General features: G+C 33.2%; 1 protein-coding gene across 1 annotated transcript; it reads left to right on the top strand.

Moving 5' to 3' along the window:
• The first annotated feature begins 16,968 nt into the window (after nucleotides 1–16,968).
• On the top strand, nucleotides 16,969–17,937 carry LOC121466583 (olfactory receptor 1094-like). The gene is given in 1 exon segment (XM_041680365.1): nucleotides 16,969–17,937. A coding segment is annotated over 1 exon segment (969 nt).
• The last annotated feature ends 1,706 nt before the right edge of the window (nucleotides 17,938–19,643 follow it).

The following is a 19,643-nucleotide window of genomic DNA, read 5'->3' on the forward strand; positions in this document are numbered from 1 at the left end:
CAAGTTTTATTAGAAAATCTCTCCTGAAAAGAGGCACAATAACAAAATTAGTTCATTCCAATAGTATCACCTGACAAGTTATGCAAGGTAGTATTTTCAAAAAAGAGTCAATCTTTCAGTTATAAAATATTTAAGATTAAAAAGACTTTTATAAATGAATATATCTAGAAATAGAGAAAAATAATTCAAATTTTTGCAACTTATTGACTTTACTCACAGGAGAAAATCTTTCAATGTCTATACATGTTTTGATTATAGTAATGAGAACGCAAATCTACTATTTTATAATGGATAGATAACTAGTGAAGAAAGATACACACACATATTAATGCAAAAGAATATTGATAACAAATGAAAAAGTTTGTGACAATCTTGTTCGTGAGTGAGTGCCCCAATGTGTGGATCATGGACTTGGTTATTAAGTCTATACATATACAGAGGAAGACAACTACTGTTTTCCAATTCAACATCACAAACATTTTACTGCAACAACTCTCAATAAATTATTGTGCATTGAAGTTCCCTGTGTGTGTGGTGTGTCTGTGACCATATGCATGTGAATATGTTGCCAGTGAGTGTAAAGATGACCACTTGAAAGAGAAGGGTTGATGTCAATCTTTCTTAGTCACTTACAACTTATTTATCTCTCACTGACCCTTGTATCACAGAATAAACAGGCTGACTTTGAGGACTGTGGTTGTACCTAGCTCTGTCTGCTCAAAGCTGGAATTATAGGTGTGTGGCACTGCCCTTACCCCTCCCTTAAGTCCTGGGGATTGAACTCTGGTCATTCTGCTTGTACATCAATCACTTTACCAGCTGAGTCACCTTCCCAGCCCCTTTAAATTCATGATTTAAAGATATACCCTGACTCTGAAACTCTACAGCTCAATCGTTCATTTCCTTTGGAAACCTCTGCCTATTTCCATCCCATCATTTCCATCAAGCCAACAGTTACCCTCACCTAGCTCTTTTCTCTGGCTAATTTTCCATGTAAAATAGCTATGTGAGAATTTTCATATGATCAAAAATATCTTAAAATTTATTTCTTGTGGATCAGTAAACCTCATGAGAAATTATTATTTTTTATTTAAAAAACAGTTTATAGTTACAAAAATATGGGTAGAATAATATAAAAAGCAGTGGTGTATATACGATACAGTCTGTGAAGCAGAATATTGCAAAGAAACTTTGGAAGCTCCAAAGTCTCAAGGACATTCACACTCTTATCTTATTAGAAGCAATCAGTATCCATCATGGTTTGTTATCCTGAGACCGCACCCCAGCTTCCTACATGGCAAGGCATATATCCTTAATGTCTGTAATAATGTTTCAAGCAAACCTCTTAATCTTCAGAAAGAGGCATCAATCTCTAAGGTATTATTTCCTGCTTTACTTTGTTGCCAGCATACACATTGATACATATTGTTTAGTTTGCTTTATGTTCAACATTTATATGAGTGTTATGACTGCTCGGGAGTGCCTGCTGCTTCAAATGACTCCTGGGTAGTACATACTATATATCAGCCATTTTCTATAATATTTCCTAAAACTCCAAAACCATTCCATACAGAAAAACAAGTCACACTAGACTAGTAGTTTGCAACATTCTTAATGCTATGACCTGACCCTGTAATACATTTCCTCATGTAGTGATCCCCAACCATATAATTATCTTGTCATAATTTCATAATTATAATTTTGTTACTGTTGTAAATAACTATTTAAATATTCACTATGCAGACTGCTGTGAAAGGGTCATTGACCCCCTTCCCCAAAGGGGTTTCAACTCATAGGTTAAGATGTATATTATATAAATATGAACCTTGAGGAGTATAAAGAAATCAGAGGAAATTAGGAGAAATACAGGTTATTATCAAAGGAAAGTTTTGAAATTCCCTTTGGACTAATGGGCAAAAGATTTCAAAGAGAAAAAAAATGTTGAAAATTATTTTATTTGTATTTTTTCTTTTTTTGAAAATATTTTTTTCTCATGTAATATATCCTGATTACCATATCACCTTTTTCTACTATCCCAGTTCCTCTCTACTTCTTCTTCCATCTAGATCTGTTCCATTTTTGTCTCTCATTAGAAAACAAACAGGTTTCTAAGAGACAATAATAAAATATAATACATAAGATAAAAAGATCATAATTGGAGAAAAAATAAACAGAAGGAAAAGGAGTCCAAGATAAACATCAAGAAACAAATACTCATTCAGTAACATACTCTGGATTCCTTTAAAAATACTAAATTTTAAAAATGATTTAAAAACATCACCAAAGAAGTTAAGTCACTTGTGCACAAATATGAAAATGAAATACTGAAAATTTACAGCTTCAAATTTTGCCATATATATATATATATATATAATGGTTTCATAATATGTGTGTATGTGTATCTATGTGTGTAAAACACACACATATATATAAATGCATATGACACCTATGCACTGTCTCTTCCTATCATTTTTGGCTTTCATAATAAATACAATAATTTGCATTTATAAGCACACACATGTATGCAAACAAATATTTTCTAAGACAACATGAAGTACATGTTAACATGTTGCTTACTCTCTCATCGTATTTCAATACATTCAAATATAATCTGAAAATGGAGGCATAAAGGAAAAAAGAGAGAAATCCAGTTGTTCCTCAGATGTCTTGGGAGGCATAAATCACAAAAACTTCGTCAGAAACAGTCACTTACTTGTGATGACAAAACCTGAGCAAACTCAGTCATTGCTTTAGATTCTGGACACACAAACTGTCTGTCATTGTGACTTGTAATGAAACTTCTTTTGATTCATCCGTGTGTTGATTAACAAGGCATAGTTGAGTACAATTTAAAGATTTTTTCACCTTTTGCAACTCCCCCTAAGGAGATGCCATACAATTTGCAGATTATCCCTGAAGCATTTGAAATATTAATGAAATGCCAGGAATTTAGCCACTAATTGCCAGAAGCAAAGGTATATTCATCTGTGACTTTGTACATTTAGTAATTGTATATGCTAGCAATCCAAATTTAAGATTTCATATAAAAGAAGCGATAGTAATATCATAAGAAGTTAATATGTTCATACTTACTGTAGAACGCTTTAAAAAATCTAAAATATGGAAAGTGCTTTATTTGTTGACATATGATTAGATAAATTAAAAGTAAATACAAACAGAAATATCATTCAACTTAAAGAGTGCAATGTGTGATAATAAAAGTTGAACCTGGATACTATGATGCTGAGTAAAGCAAACCAATGCAAAAAGACAAGTACTGGGTAACGCTATGCAACACAGTGCAAAACTTAAGGACCCAAACTTGCTTAATGGGAAGTTGGAGTTCATAACATGACAGAGAAACTTTAATTTAAAATATACTGTATAATTAAACAAGTTTCTACTGTTTTGTAATAAAAGTAACAGGAAATGAATTTAAAAAAACATTTAGCAGGTTATGATATCATATTTTTGTATTTATACAAATTTATATGTAACAGAAATTTACATTTAAAAATTACCTGTTTTCAAAATTTATTAAACCTAAAACATTATATTAAAGTTAAAAGTTCTGGTAAATTTTTGTAATATAGCTCTGTATGTGTTTATGTGTGAGAATACAGGCTTGCATGTGACACTCTGATGAATATCTTGCATATCACCATAGAATCTTCATCTGACGATGGATGGAGATAGAGACAGAGTCATTCAGTATTAAATCTGCATCAATTCAAGCCTAAGTAAGAATGTTTACACAATTTACATTTGTGGTTGATAAATCATTTGCAGTATGCCCTCTCTTAATGTCATGACTTTATTCTTTTTTTGGTTAAAATACTAAATCCAGTTACTGTTGTACATATATGTATGAATGTGGGATTCACCAACTAGAAGATGGGAACCTACCAGAGGTCACTCCAAAGGGGGAAAAAATAACTTATTCTCTTTCCTCTGTTGGCTATCAACTGCTAAAAATTCCTCATGAAAACTTGACCTCAAGATCTTGGCTGACATGATCTGGTACAGGTAATTAGGACTACTGTCAGTCCAAGAGTGTCATTCCAGAAGACAGCATTTGTTAGCATTCTACTTCATTTTTCTGTTCTTCTGTTCTTTCTGCCTCTTTTTCTTCAATGTTTTCTGAGCTTGGGTAGTGGAGAATTAATGAGTACGTTCTATTCTTGTTGAGTACTAAGTCTCATAGCCTCCACACTTTGAGCAGATAAGCATCTGTGCATTTACTGCTGTTTACCACAAAAATCTTCTTTAATTAAGGTTGAGATTATTTGCGGTATGTGGGTAAAAATATAAACTATCATAAGACAAACTGACAACATAACCATTTAGTGAAAGCCCGACAGCAGATTCTACTCCTTCATCCATGGGGTTTAGGACAAGACCAGGCACAAAATTTCTTCCTATTTGTCTGGCCTCATATCCAGTCAGAAAACAGTTTTTGTTCCATGAGAGCCATATTTCTATTGCACCATTGGGCACATCTTGTCTGGCAGATCATTGTTGCTATATACAGTATCCAGCTCTGTGTGACCTTATTTCACTTTCTTCCAACCAGCCCACATAATATTTTCTGACAGGATAAACCTAGCAGTCTTAAAGGGAGTTTCTCAGTCCATGAGAGATTTTCTATAGTATACAACTTAAATGTGATATCTTCAGCAATAGGAATTTATTTGTTTTTTTATTTTTTATTAATCTATATATTTTGCTTTCCTACCTTCCTCTCCCTCCCTTTTAACTCTCTTCCGTGGTCCCCATGCTCCCATGTAAATTAGATCCATGTATGTCTCTCTTAGGGTCCTCATTGTTGTCTAGGTCCTCTGGGATTGTGATTTGTAGGCTGGTTTCCTTTGCTTTATGTCTTAAAACCATTTATGAATGAGTACATATGAATATTGTCTTTCTGGGTCTGGGTTACATTACTCAATATGATGTTTTTTTGGAATTTATAATGTAGTCACAGTGGGCACCAAGGACAGTGACAGTAGCCTTTATTGTTTTAAAGAGTACTGATGCCTCCCTCGCTGAATCCTGATATTCATAAATAATTCTTATACCTTGTTTTGTGATGTCTGTTTCCTATATCTTCTGGAAGTGATAATATCTGATTAAATAATGTTCAAACTTGAAAAATCTCTTCTTTGTCATCTTCTGATAATTGTAGAAAACAGTCTCACAGAAAACTCTTTAATCCTCTCACTCATGCAAGCATTCCATCATCCCCTCCCTTTCAAAAAGGTTCCCTGAGTCTGAGGTGGAAGAGTTGTACTGTAGATATATGTATTAAGGCTGGACTCCACAATTTTTTGTGTGTGTTTGATTGTGTGTTTTTTTTTTTATAATAGTCCCTTCTGTTTTAAAGAGAAGTTTCCTTTAGGGGTGAAGGTAACATTTATGTCTTGGTATAATGACAAATGCTTATAGATGTTTGTTAGTGTTTATACAGAATTATATATCAGTGTTTGCAGATTCTCCTTTAATTTCAGCAACATGTCTGCTCACAAGAGACCTGAACAAGCATGAAACCAATGAACACGCTAAACTGGGCAGAAAAAAAAAAAAAAAAAAAACCAAACCCGTGAGGCCTTAATCATTCTCAAAGAACTGTAAGCAATTGAGGAAACCTGGGTTTAGAAGAAATAATCTTCCTCAGAAAAGAACACTCCAGTTTGTTGCTCAGAGCCAAACGGTCATCTCTGAAAACAGGTATACGAGTAAGCATAAACAATGTGATAGAAAAACAATGGACAGGGATTTCATGGAAAGCACTAGAAATATATGTATCAGAGGATTCTGTGTTCTCTTCTGTTTTTTGTGTATATTACTTCTGGGTGACTCCTATGGCAAATAAATTTATTTTTAGGAGCCCAGTATTCAATGGATCTCCTCTGGTTAAAAAAAAAAAAAAGATTGTTTTGTTCTTTTTTGCTGCCATGTGCCAAATGAAGCCAACGGCTGTTTTCTTGGCATAAACATATCAACTTTAGTAAGCAGTGCATTAGATATTCCTGTTTTCATCTCCATACAACTACAATTTACACTTTGAGTGCTTTCTAAATAGTATTTAGTTATGACTAAGTCTGTATTGTAGCATTTGGACAGATCATTTAGATTAGTCCAACCAAAATATCCTCCATTCATGGGACTAAATATCACAAATTCTTTTACCCATATAACTAAACATAAAGGTAAAAACAATCTTACCATGACAAAGCAGCATCAAACTCTCTTGTGTAACTGTTATTCCTTTTATCCCTTCTGAGAAAAGGCATTTGGATTTGGGTTGGATAGCTGAGAATTAACATGCAATATAGTCAATAGACATTACAGCATCATTTTTTGATCCATCCTGCTGTATCTTTGCTGTTTCCCCAAAGTCTCAGATTCATGTGTTAGGGTTTTGATGTCTCCACAAATCATTGCTATATTCTTTCTCTTAGGTCATCTTCTATCTTCAGACATTTCATTTTTCTGGGTGTCTCTGGAATGCTGTCCTTGTCAGACACATTTTAATGGGAGCCATTTGGGACTGTGTTTATTTTCTGTAAAGACACACCCTGATGTTAACAGAACATCTTGCCCTTTCTATTGGTTATTTTCTAGATCTTTCTATTTAAAATATTGTTTGATTGTATCTCCTTCAGAACAAAATGCTTTTGAACAGCAAAGGAAACATTTTTAATATGAAATAAATTAAAGTCAGTACAGTTAAAAGCAGTATAATATTTGGGGATTTTGATGGGTATATTTATCCCTTTTTATTTTAAGTACCTATTGTATAAGTATTTTGTTATGTTTTACAGTAGCTTTAGCTTGTGTACTGTAAGTAATTCTACTAGCATGATTACATAAACTACACAGTTCTCTAAAGTGTTTAATGATACATGCAGGACCATTACCAGTTTTTACTTGTTGTGATAGCCCTAAAAATGAAAAGATGTATAATGAATGACTAATGGCATCAAATGTTTCCCTCTGTGAGAAGAAGCAGCATCATATTAGAAAATGTCTTGACTGTTACATGAAGATATTTTAAATGATCAAAGTCTGAGCTTGAATATCTGTTTGCCAAATAGTGTTAAATTTTAACCCCTGAAGACAAATTGCACCAGCAGATGGCAACAGGTTAAAAGACAAACAAGAGGAACAAGCTTTGATAACTTGCCCAGCTTGCTCAGAAGGGCAAAGAGAATTGTACCTGAAAAGATTTTTAATTTTGAGGAATTAGTTGATGAGAATTTTGAGTAGTTTTATAAGAAAGAGTTAGGGGTGAGGATGAGGCCAGAGCATCAGTTTGGACATTGTTGGATGTTAATGGATCTGGCAAATTAGAACAAACATGAATACAAGTTATGAAAAACTGCTGAGTTAAGTTCATATAGATGCTAAAGAGAGAGAAATAATTGTGAAATAGCACTACCACTTCGGTGGGATTTAATGTTTGCAGTTTCTAATAGAGAAACTATTTGAGCACAATGCAGGGTGAAAATATTCAGTAGTTGGGGGATATCTAATAATCATCCTACATTTTATTCAATGGCACAATAATTTCTGTAGGTCCTTTACCAATAAATTACTTAGGATGTGTCCTTCCATCATTATTAAGTCTATAATATCTTATAAATAAAGAGTTGCAGATTGTTGTGGAGAATTATGGCATACATAAATTTATTTAACACCATTGCCTTGTTGAATTGTTACCACAGTAGGACTTGAAGAGGAAGGACTGATAAGTAATTGATAGGGGAGAAAAGGATTAATACTATCAGCTACTGCCTTAGCAGTAGCTTTATTTAATAACCTGCTCTGCTTCAGGTGTTATTTTTCTCATAGAATTTAACGACGAGTCTCCAGAAAACATCTTAAAGAGTGGGGTCTAGTCCTTAGTAGTAGTAGGCAAATAAGAGCATACCCAATTAATAGTGCCTAAAACCCTTTGTAAGTAACTGTGTTGTATTGTTTAGGAAGTTTTAAACTAAGAGGAAAATGGAAAATTTACCGCTGAGTAATAGTGTATCCTAAATAATTATAAAATGGTTGGTGTTGTATATTAGCTGGAGCCACGGTTAATTTTTGTTCTCTTAGTTTCTCTACCATGAAAAATAAGTATTTGCTTAAGTACTGATGAGTTGAATGGAAGAAGAGAATGTAATCCACATTATGAATGAATCATATCCCAGGAAATTTAATCAGCACCAGTTTAAGTGCTTTATGTACAAAAGATTGAAATATAGTAAGGCTTTTCCTCATCCCTGTGGTAAAATCTTCTATTGATATCTTGTCATAGGCTGTTGGTTATTTAAAGTAGGGAGAGAGAATGTAAAATGTTCATTATCATCAGGATGGAAGGGAATAGAGAAAAAAATCCTTTAAATCAAGGATAATGTAATGATCTTATGGAATCAGAGAAGGAGCAGGGAGCCATGTCTGGAGGGAACCCCATTGTTTTCATGATAAAATTTACACTCCTGAAATCATATAATAATCAAAATTTATTTTTGTCCTTTTATAAATTATGAAAATAGTGTTCTAAAGACTAACCAAGAGCTCTACATGTTTTAGCTGCCATTTTTCCTGTACTAGGAGTTGGGCTGGTTTTAATTTTTCCCATGAAGGCTCCATTGGGCAATTCACATGGGATCATTAGAGATCTATCATACTTTTAAAGGTTGAACAAAAAATATGAATAAATATAAAGATTTTGTAACAAAAGGCACAATAAATTTTCTTTTTATTATTATACGGAGGCAAAGTAAGCTTTTGTTAGCTATATATATGACTTTAAATAAACTTCAAAATAAATCTATTTATTTATTTATTTATACAGACATCCACTATTTCTGGCTCTCTCAGTTCTTCTGTTGTAGTTCTGTGATAATCCTTGCACCTTGAGGAAAGGGCTTTGATATAACTCTTTCATTACAAGCTGAGTATTCTCATGTTCTCTTTATTTTAAACAGTGTGCATCTCTTTATTTACTGCTTTATACTACACAAAGAATAAATTTATTTATTTAAAATAAAAATAAAATAAATAAAAAATTTTGTTTTTAGTTACTTGCTTTAGGATCAACATTAAAATCACATACAGAAGGCCAAAGGTTGTCCTTGTAAAAGAATTAAACTTGTACTTAGCATAATTACAAATTTAGTTCTGAGCACCTTAAAGAATTTGATACCTTAAAGGTGACTGAACATTAATATGGATCTCCTCTCTTTAACAGTTTGCATATATAAGATTAGGATTTTGCTATAATAGTATATTATTTGTATTTTAATAAATAAATCCTGCCTGAAGACCAGGGGCAAAACTAAAGCCACTACAGGCCAGGTAATGGTGGCACACAGCTTTAATTCCAGAATTTTAAAGCCAGTGGTAGATGTATGTCTGTTAGTTCAAGGTTACCCTGGGCTACACAAAATCAGTGCAGAAACAAATCCAGGTGGTTGTCTCTGACCTTAACCCTAGAACTGGAGAGTCACGTCTTCAATCTCAGCACTAGAGGAAATTTAAAGGAGAAGAGATAAACTTAGCTGGCTCAGCCTAGAGCCACCCAGAAGAGTTAAGACTTCTTTATTAGTTTGCCTTCCTTGCTTTTCTGATTTTCTGTCTCTGGGTTTTTATTATTAGTGATACATTTTGCAGTTTTAGACATACATCTCTAAGTTAATTTTTGCTAAACTGAGTATATCTTTATAAACTTAGTAATTTGTCATTATACAAAACCTATTCTAATCCAAAATAATGATAAACAGAGGGTTTATTAGGAATAAGAAATGTTGTAAATGCTGAATTTTAAAATGACAGCCATAACTGGTTTCTACTTTCCTCCTAGGTGTGTTTTTTTTTTTAATAATGTTTTCTGTACATGGAGGTGCCACCAGTTCAATATTGCTGCCATGGTTTCTTAAGATTGAGTTTGTATTATTATTAATTATTATTATTATTATTATTATTATTATTATTATTATTATTATTTTAAGTAAGGAAACTCAGGTGACAGAGAACGTTAAGCCCCTTTTTCACTGTTGTCTCCTTTACATTTATATCTCCAAGCTATCCACCTACCATCCATTGCAACTTTCTTTTCACTAGACACCCTTTCAAGTACCTCATTCTAAACTTGCAAGTTACCACTACTGTTCTTGTTTACTCTCAAGAACTTTATGGTAAGGAAACATAGCCTTCATTGCAATAATAGGTTCTCCCTATTCTACCATGGACGAAAAGTCATTAACGGACTTAACTAGCTGTGAACAGTGAGAAACGAAATAATGATTGTCCTAACAGGTCAAGCCCACTCATTCAATAGCTGCATGGATGGTGTGGGAAAAACCAGCTGATTGCTATTTGATTTAAATCCCTCTCAAAAACACCAGGTTTATGATTGGGATTGATAGCTGTCAAAATCTCATGTCTTACTATGTTACAAATCCTATGGTAGAACCTATGACTATTATTCTCCTAAAAGGATATAGCAATAATCTGGTTCCTAATAACTTATTTCAGTAATCTTACATTAGTGAATTTTTCAACCTCCATAAGACAAGATTTTTTGGGGGGCGGTAAGTAGCAGTTAGTAAAGAGATACACATCTGGTCAATATAGAAAGAACACGAGAATACTCAAGTCTCCCATTCTTCAAGGCTTAGGTAATATGACAGAAAACAGTAGAATGATTGGAAGAGCCAGCACCACTGAAAAAATACATTTTCTGGGATTATAGACATTACTGTTACAAACATGACATGACAGCGCCTGGGTCTGCTGCACTAATCAATGCAATTTCAAGCCAGACAAAAATTCTGAATGGGGAATGGATGTACGCACAAATTCCACCCATAGCAGAGAAGCTTTTGCTAATCAGTTGCTTTTGAGGGAATGAATATAGTTAACCTTTGAGGGGTGATTCCCAAAGTAAACTGACTCTCTACCCACTGGATGTTAATCACTAAGAGCTCCTCACTTGGTATGAGACATTGTGCTCGCACATCATTGCTATGCTGTAATTTTGCCTTACATAAACTAGCAGAGGTCTTAGCATGCTGAGCTTCATTTGTTACACGTACAACTGTCCTTTTATGTTTAGAAAATACAGTTGTCTTGCAATATTCCAACTAATGTTCTTCACTCTTTTGCCCCACCTTTGCTAAGAACCACGATTGTTTGGAAGCACTGAAATCAGTCATATGTATGAAATTTGCAGCTTCCTGTGGACACATTAAAATTCCAAAAGAGGATAAATAAGTGACTTAATTCTAAAACAGAAATACTTGGAAAAACAAACCAATCAAAACCAAAACCCAGTTGATGTCAGGAAATTTAAAGAAAGAATCAATTAAATAGAAAAAGAAAATAATATATATTCAACAAACTTAAGTCTTAATTCTTACACAAGATAAAGGAATTTGTGGAACGTTGTTTTAAATAAATAAAGGGAGAGAGGGAGAGGACATAAATAAATTAGTAGAATTAAAAATGAACACAGAATCATATCAACATACACACCAAAGAAATTCGGACAATTATAAGGTATTGTTTTAAATCTGCACATATTTAAGCTCAAAAACCTACAAGAAATGTCAAAATTCAATGAGACTAAACCATCAATCTAAACAGACTTATAGCAAATGAAGCAGCATCAAAAGACTTCATACTAAAAATGTCCCAAGCATATGGATTCTACAAGTCATTAAAAGAAAAAGATACAAGGCTGTTCCTTTTTGAACTAGCAATAGAGATGAATTAAAGAGAAAACCATTTCTACACTCTTATCATACCTGGAGCAGTCTAACACAAAAACCAAGGGAAGACACACCAAAATCACTAAAATTACAGTAAATTATCCATGATTAAAATACATTCAAAAGCTCAATGAAAAACCTGAAATAGAATTCAGACATAAATGAAAAGAGGTCATATACCCTAGTGGTTTGCTTTATTTCTATAATGTACAATGTCTTAATATATGTGTGTCAATAAATGTAATAAATCACATAAGTGCATGCAAAGTATCTCCTAATTTTTCACAGAAATTAGAAAAAACACAAAATTCACTAAGAACAACAAAAGACCCCAACATCCAAAATGTTCCTGAGCAAAAACATACATTGGTAGAGAAATTGCTACTCCAAATATTAATTTAGATTACAGAGACATGATAGTGATGTTTTATTTTTGTTTTAAGAAATAAACATTTCCTTAATACCAAATTGCAATATAGGCCATGTAGTCCTGGCACACATCTTTAATCTTGGCAGCCACACTAGTTAGCCATAGAGGCCAGGGTGTAGTGGTGCCTGTCTTTAAACCCAGGACTAGAGAGAAATATAAGGTGGGAGGAGACAGGTCTTAGGCTCAGCCTCAGTCTGAGTATTTCTGGAGGCAGGATTGCCTATTTCTTTCTAAGGTAGAGGTAAGAGCAAGTGGTTGTACACTTTGTTTTCAGATTTTCACTTTTAACATTAATATCTGTCTTTTGTTTTTTATTACTCATGCTACAAGATATAGCAAAAAAAAACAAAAAAATGAACAATATGTTACTGGCACACACAAAACAGACATATACATTAATAGAACAAAATCAAAGACCTTATTTTAGTGCAGGTAATTTCAGCCACTTGATATTTGACAGATACACCATAAAGCATAAGCTGGAGAAAATAAAGCAGTTTCAACAAATGCCACTGGGCAAAAGGATAGCCACGGGCAGAGGAATGAAACTGGACTAGCATCCATAACACTGTACAAAAACTAACTCCAAATGAACCTAAAACATACATGTGAGATATAAACCTGATAGAAGAAAACATAGGCAGTACCCTACATGATATAGATATGAAAGGAGCTCCTGAATAGGACTTCATTTGTCCAAAAATTAAGGTCAACTATTGATACTGATGTGTGGGATCTCATTAAACTAAAACTTTCTCAGGGAATCAACACCCATATGCCTCCATATGATCATTTTCAGGACTTAGTCTGTTTTTCTAGCATCATTCACTTGTTTACAGTTGAGAAAAAAAGAAAGTTTCTGTCCCAGTGAAGAACATGAATCTTCCCAGGGGCATCACCATGGCCTTTAAAGTAAATGACAAGATGGTTTAATCATTTATATGCATTGCAACCAGAGCATTTCCTAATTGACCAAGCAGCTCAGTTTTGTAGGGAAGAAAGGGTTTTTCTTCATGCATAAACTTTATAAGTGTTACAAAAGATTTCAAGGTATAGGATAAGTCTGAACCTAAAATTGATGTGGAGGCCCCTATCAGAGTTGTGTTGCAAATTGAATCAATGACTTCTGAGAAAAGAAAGGGGAAAACATGAGGTATTACTCACATATTTTTATATACATTAGAAGGTACATGTTTTTATGAAAGAAAAACAATTAAAATATAATATTAGCTTTCAGTGAGATTTTATGTATAGATTTTTTTGGTTTATGATTCAGTTTCCTTTATTTTCAATTTCTGACTAGTTATTTGTATCTTATACATTTTTTACTGACCATATAGGTAGATATAATTTTAGCTGTTTATTTCTAAACTGTACAGTTTATTTAAATGTGATTTCTCTCATATAATAAGCCAAAGAGAGATGCTGTCTTCTTTTATTTTTATGATTTGATATTTCTAGGTTTAACAGTAGACAATGAAGACATAGTATAGTCATAGAGAAAGTATGTCTTGTACTGGCAAGGAATTGAAATATTGAATGCTTCATTGTCTAATAGATAATTATCTAATCCGATTATATTGCACACCCAGTTGATCCACGTTATTTTGTATAAGATGATATTAGATTAAATATTTTCATAAGTTGTTGCATAGATCAAATAAGAGAAATGAACACATCATTTATAACCTATTTCAGTAGCTCCACATCATGTAGATTCGTTTTGCTATGATTTTCATCTTGGTTTTAGTATTTTCAATATTATTGCCATGGATTTGATCATGAGAATTGAGAAATTTATTTTAAAATTTTATTTTTTGAGGATATTGTAGTTGAAATAAATGCCTTATACATAAATTTTCCTTCTAAATTAATTGAAATTACACTATTTGTAACTGAATAGTATAAAATTTCTTGTATCTTTAAGGGTAGCTTAAGAGAAATACATTTTTAAATATTAATCTTGGGAAAAACTAACAAGCTTCGGCACTTTTCCTATTATGTCTAAATTTTTTTACAATTTTTCACTTAATGCTCTAATAAAATCTGCTTGGAAGTAAAAGTTACATCAATTCAGATACCATACACTTGTTTTTTAGTCAATATCAAAACAATATTTACTAAAAATATTTGGTCCAAATGTAACAATAATTTAAGGAAATTCATATTATTACACTGACATATTCCCAGTCCAAAAAGCATGACAGATAGATGAGTCTTCTTTTATAGTAATTTAGAGAGTCATTGTATTTAATTTCAAAACAAGATATGATACATAAGTTTTTAGAGCCTTGCTTCACTAATTGTTTAATATTTTATTTTAAAAACCATTTTATATTCCCTTAACATTTTGTTATGTGTTTTAGGAATAAAATTTAGAATTTATAGTTCATAGTTATGTATACTACAAATTATTTATTCTGGAAATACATTATGATGGATACAAAAAAAACTTTCTTCTACAATTATCTGTGCTCATGTGGTAAAATGAGTCAAGTGAGATTATTAATTAGCATTTTGAAGTACACACTGTTTTTCAGTGGAGCCTAAGAGACTCTAACATCAGGATTTAGACTCTGAATGCAATTCTTAATCTTTTAAAATTTGTTTATCTTAGACCTTTGAGGAGAAACAAATTTATAGAATTATAGCATAAGTCACATTCCTCTAGTGCATTGCAATTAACCTGTATTTTGTTATGTTTATTCAGTAAAGTATTAATTTTTGAAACTCATTTGCATTATTAGGCATTTTCACTGTATTTCTTTTAATGTGATAACTTCTTATTTGCCCCTTTCCTATTCAGTAAACATTTTTGAATAAATTACTTTACTGATCTTGAGAGATAAAGAAAAGAGAGATTAAGAGGAATATTTTAAGCGTATGTTTCTAAGCCCATGACTTGCATACCTTGCATCTTCATGTAGTTAATTGATCAGATGACTTTATAGGCTAGTATTAAAATAGCCATCAAAGGCAATGTTTTATATTAAAATACCTCCCTATATTCCTATCTTAATATTTAAACTATCCATGTTTATGCAAACTAAATCTTACTGCATTTTTATATTTTACTATATAATTTTGTAAGTAATGAGTAAACAATTTTTGTTATTTAGTCACATATTTACAAAATTCATCTATACACTAGAATAAAACACTCACATGGACTTTGGAGATACATCTGGGATAAGGTACCTAAATGATTCCCTAAATTCATCTATACACTATAACAGAACACTCACATAGACTTTGGAGATACATCTGGGACAAGGTACCTACATGATTCCCTTCTTGTTCTAAAGTTACAGGAATTCTATTTTTCCTCATACTGATATGAATGTTCAATTTGGCAAACTTTACCATGCTTCATATTACATGCATAATGTAAATGTATATACTTACACGACTGAATCATTCCTGTCCCCTTGTGTACCCGTTTTTAATATTTTATAAACTCTTAGTCTGTGACTGCAGAAAAAAAAAAAACAGAAACAAAACTACTGTGAAGAAATTACATGAAGGTTTACTATGTTCTATGAGTTCTGTTTTCTTGAGATTATCAGTAGAGATAAAAGGATTTTTTTTAATGATTTCTTTTTAAAATTTGCCATGGCATTTCACTTTAAAAGTTACCTGTGATAGAAGTGTGGAGTCTCAAGTTTAAAATTCAGAAATATTGACAAATAATATTTGTTGTGCTTACAGCATAACAAGGACTACTACATGGGTGTGAACTTTCCATTATAATAGTTTGAATTTACTCTTTATTCATGAGTCTTTGAAAATCAAATTATCTGCTCAAACAGGACCTGACCAATAGTAATATCAATGGTAACAAAAAAAAAGAGACAAAATTTTCTTGGAATCCCACCTGGGGGGAGAATTAGCCTCTCCCAGATAGGAGGTTTGATGCAAAATGGCCTTCCCTGAAAGTGTATTTATACAAACAATAAAAATTGGCCCAGAGGTTGCGTTTATATATTTCTGCATAAATATTTATATTTGTAAGAACAATAATAAAGCAAAAAATAGATTCTCAAGTTTAGAGTGTTGGTAGGAAAACATGGGAGAAATTCAGAGGTAAGATACCTGTGAGATCTCAGTATTCAATGAGGAATACTGAGAACTCAAGAACAATCGCAGTGGGTTTTTGATCCTACTGCAGGTACTGGCTTTGGGGGAGCCTAGGCAGTTTGGATGCTCACCTTAGGAGACCTGGATAGAGGTGGGCGGTCCTTGGACTTCCCACAGGTCAGGGAACCCTGATTGCTCTTCAAGCAGATGAGGAAGGGGGACTTGATCAGGGGAGGGGGAGGAGGCAGAAATCCTTAATAAATAAATAAATTTAAAAAAAAAAGATACCTGTGAGAAGCAAGGGAAGAAAGGGTGGGAGAGTGATATAATTCTCTTCCATGTCAAGATATTGAAATACATACATTACATATATACATATATAGTATTATAAAAGAAAAATATATAATAAGAAAGGAAATTTAAAAACAATAATTTGAACAAAGTAATAGAAAATTATTTAGATAAAATACTACTTTAACTGCTGCATGTTTAACTTTATAAATTTATTTGATAAGTAAGTATAATTATCTTTTTCTTTTGCTTTATATAGTGACATCTGTCTGCTTTTCTAAAAATTACTTGTCATTGCTCACTTCATTATTACCAATGAGATCACTATGCCTTAAAGACCAAACATAGACATAATGAGGAAACTATTATATGAGACTTTTCATGTGCAATATATAACTAAAAATCAAAATGGAATGATTAGCATCAGCTATGGATGGCCACAAGATTTCCTTACAGAATGTGACAGAAGCTACCATGTTTATACTCTTGGGCTTCACAGATGACTTTGAACTGCAGGTCCTCCTATTTTTACTGTTTCTTGCTATCTATCTTTTCACTCTGATAGGAAACTTTGGACTGGTGGTTTTGGTCATTGGGGATTCTCGGCTACACAACCCCATGTACTACTTCCTTAGTGTTTTGTCTTTCTTGGATGCCTGTTATTCTACAGTTGTTACCCCCAAAATGTTGGTCAACTTCCTGGAAGAAGATAAATCCATCTCATTCCTTGGATGCGCAACACAGATGCTTCTCTTTGTTACATTAGGGACCACAGAATGCTTTTTGTTGGCAGCAATGGCTTATGACCGCTATGCAGCCATCTACAATCCACTTCTGTATGCAGTGAACATGTCACCCAGAGTCTATGTGACACTCATTATAGCTTCCTATTCTGGCGGAGTTCTGCATGGTACTATACACACAGTGGCCACTTTCAGTCTGTCCTTCTGCAGATCTAATGAAATTAGGCATGTCTTCTGTGACATTCCACCACTGCTTGCTCTCTCTTGTTCTGATACACACACGAATGAGCTTCTACTCTTATACTTGGTGGGCTTGATTGAGATCACTACCATCCTGATTGTTCTCATCTCCTATGGATTCATTCTCTTTGCCATTCTGAACATGCACTCTGCTGAGAGTAGAAGAAAAGTGTTCTCTACATGTGGCTCCCACCTCACTGGAGTGTCTATTTACCATGGTACAATCCTCTTTAGTTACATGAGGCCAAGTTCCAGCTATGCGTCAAGCCATGACATGGTAGTGTCAATATTTTACACAATTGTGATTCCCATGCTGAATCCCATCATCTACAGTCTAAGGAACAAAGATGTAAAAGAGGCAATGAAGAAATTGTGGAGAAAATTTTGTCTATAATTAATACACACATTTAAAAATATAGCAGGGCATTTGTTATTCATATAAACTTATTCTTTTAAGAAAAATCCCTCATATGTCCTAGGATGCCATGTGTTATTTAGTCTCCTAAGGCTCAATTGGCTATGGCAGTTCCACAGACTTCAGCATGACTTACAATTATTGATTTTTACTCAGCTTACCTGGGCTGAGGTAGTGTATGTCTGATTTCTCCACTCTACAGTACCTCCTTTTCTCTCCTTTCCAGGCTATGCTCATGGGCAGGAGGAAGAAGTGGGAGTTTATGTCTCCCTTTTCTGAGGACAGGGAAGACACAGGAATCCTTCTAAATAAGACATTTGCCTGTCTTCATTTATTTATGCAGCATTTTATTCATACACACATGGCTTCATAGTTATTGATTTTATATGTTGAGTCTTAATTTAATATTGCTTAATATTTTATTCAAATTGTTTATCATTTGACACTTGGTACAGGTTTTAAAACAATAAGGAACAAATTGAACTTCAAAATCATCTCTGTTGGTAAGTAGGCAAACAGCAGAACCTGCTATAACTATCTTAAAAGAATAGGCTAGTTGGAGCTCACTGACTCCAGACTGACAGGGGGAACCTGCATAGGACCAAACAAGGCCCTCTGAATGTGGGTGACAGTTGTGTGATGGGAGCAGTCTATGTGGACCAGTATTTATGCCTAGTGCTTGAACTGGCTTTTTGCAACTCATTCTCCTTGAAGGGATATTTCGCTCAGCCTAAATATAGTGGGAAGGGCCTTGATCATGCCTCAAAGTGATATTCCAGACATTCCTGAACTCCCATGGAAGTCTTACCCTCTCTGAGGAGTGGATAGAAGTGGGGTTGGGGGTATGGGAGGAGGAAAGGGAGGGGGAACTGGGATTGTTACATAAAATGAGAATTTTATGTAAAACTGTTTTAAAATAAAAATATTTTTAAAAAGAAAAAAAAAGAATAGGTGGTGTGAATAACATATGCCCTTTGGTTGATGATGGAAATAGTTTTAATTCCATAGCAACAAATTTCCTCACAGTTGTAAGATACTAAAATAGAAAGGTATGTGGAGGACTCTCTACATAATTCTTTCATTTATTTCTGCAAATGTAAAGCTTCCCTGAATGTAAATTACATTGTAAGGGGCTATCTGGTGTCTCTGAGGTGTAAACAAGGCTTAAAGATGCAAGTAGAGTTTGGAACCCTTGACAGTAAACACACAAAGGATTCTTTTATCTCTTTTCCCTTAGATGTCTGATAACCTTGATAAAGTCCCTTAGAGTGTTAAACAACTTTTTTCTTGTCTCAGACACAATAACTACAGCATCACTCCCTCACTATGGGATTGCTTTGACAACTAATGCTAAACTACACTGAAAAATACATTATCATAGATAGATATGACTCAACACATAACTCTAAAGCAGAAAAGAAATAAATGCATCCTTACAGAAAACAAACATGAGTGATGTAGAATGACAGTCTAGTCTTTACAGAGGAACAAGAGGAAACATTCTAGCTTTTGTGTTATACATAAAAATAATTATACAATAAAAAATTTAAAAAAATAAAAAATATAACAGAAAAAAATATAAAGTTTTAATCCAGGTTTACATGAAATGTACATGGCTACAAATTGCAAACATATCATGATTTTAATTAGTGTTGCCTTATGTATTAGAAATTAATTTAAGAGCA

This window comes from Microtus oregoni, unplaced genomic scaffold, assembly GCF_018167655.1.
Source record: "Microtus oregoni isolate MIOR12 unplaced genomic scaffold, Mior012 000033F_ref0000390, whole genome shotgun sequence".
Classification (NCBI taxonomy): Eukaryota; Metazoa; Chordata; class Mammalia; order Rodentia; family Cricetidae; genus Microtus; species Microtus oregoni.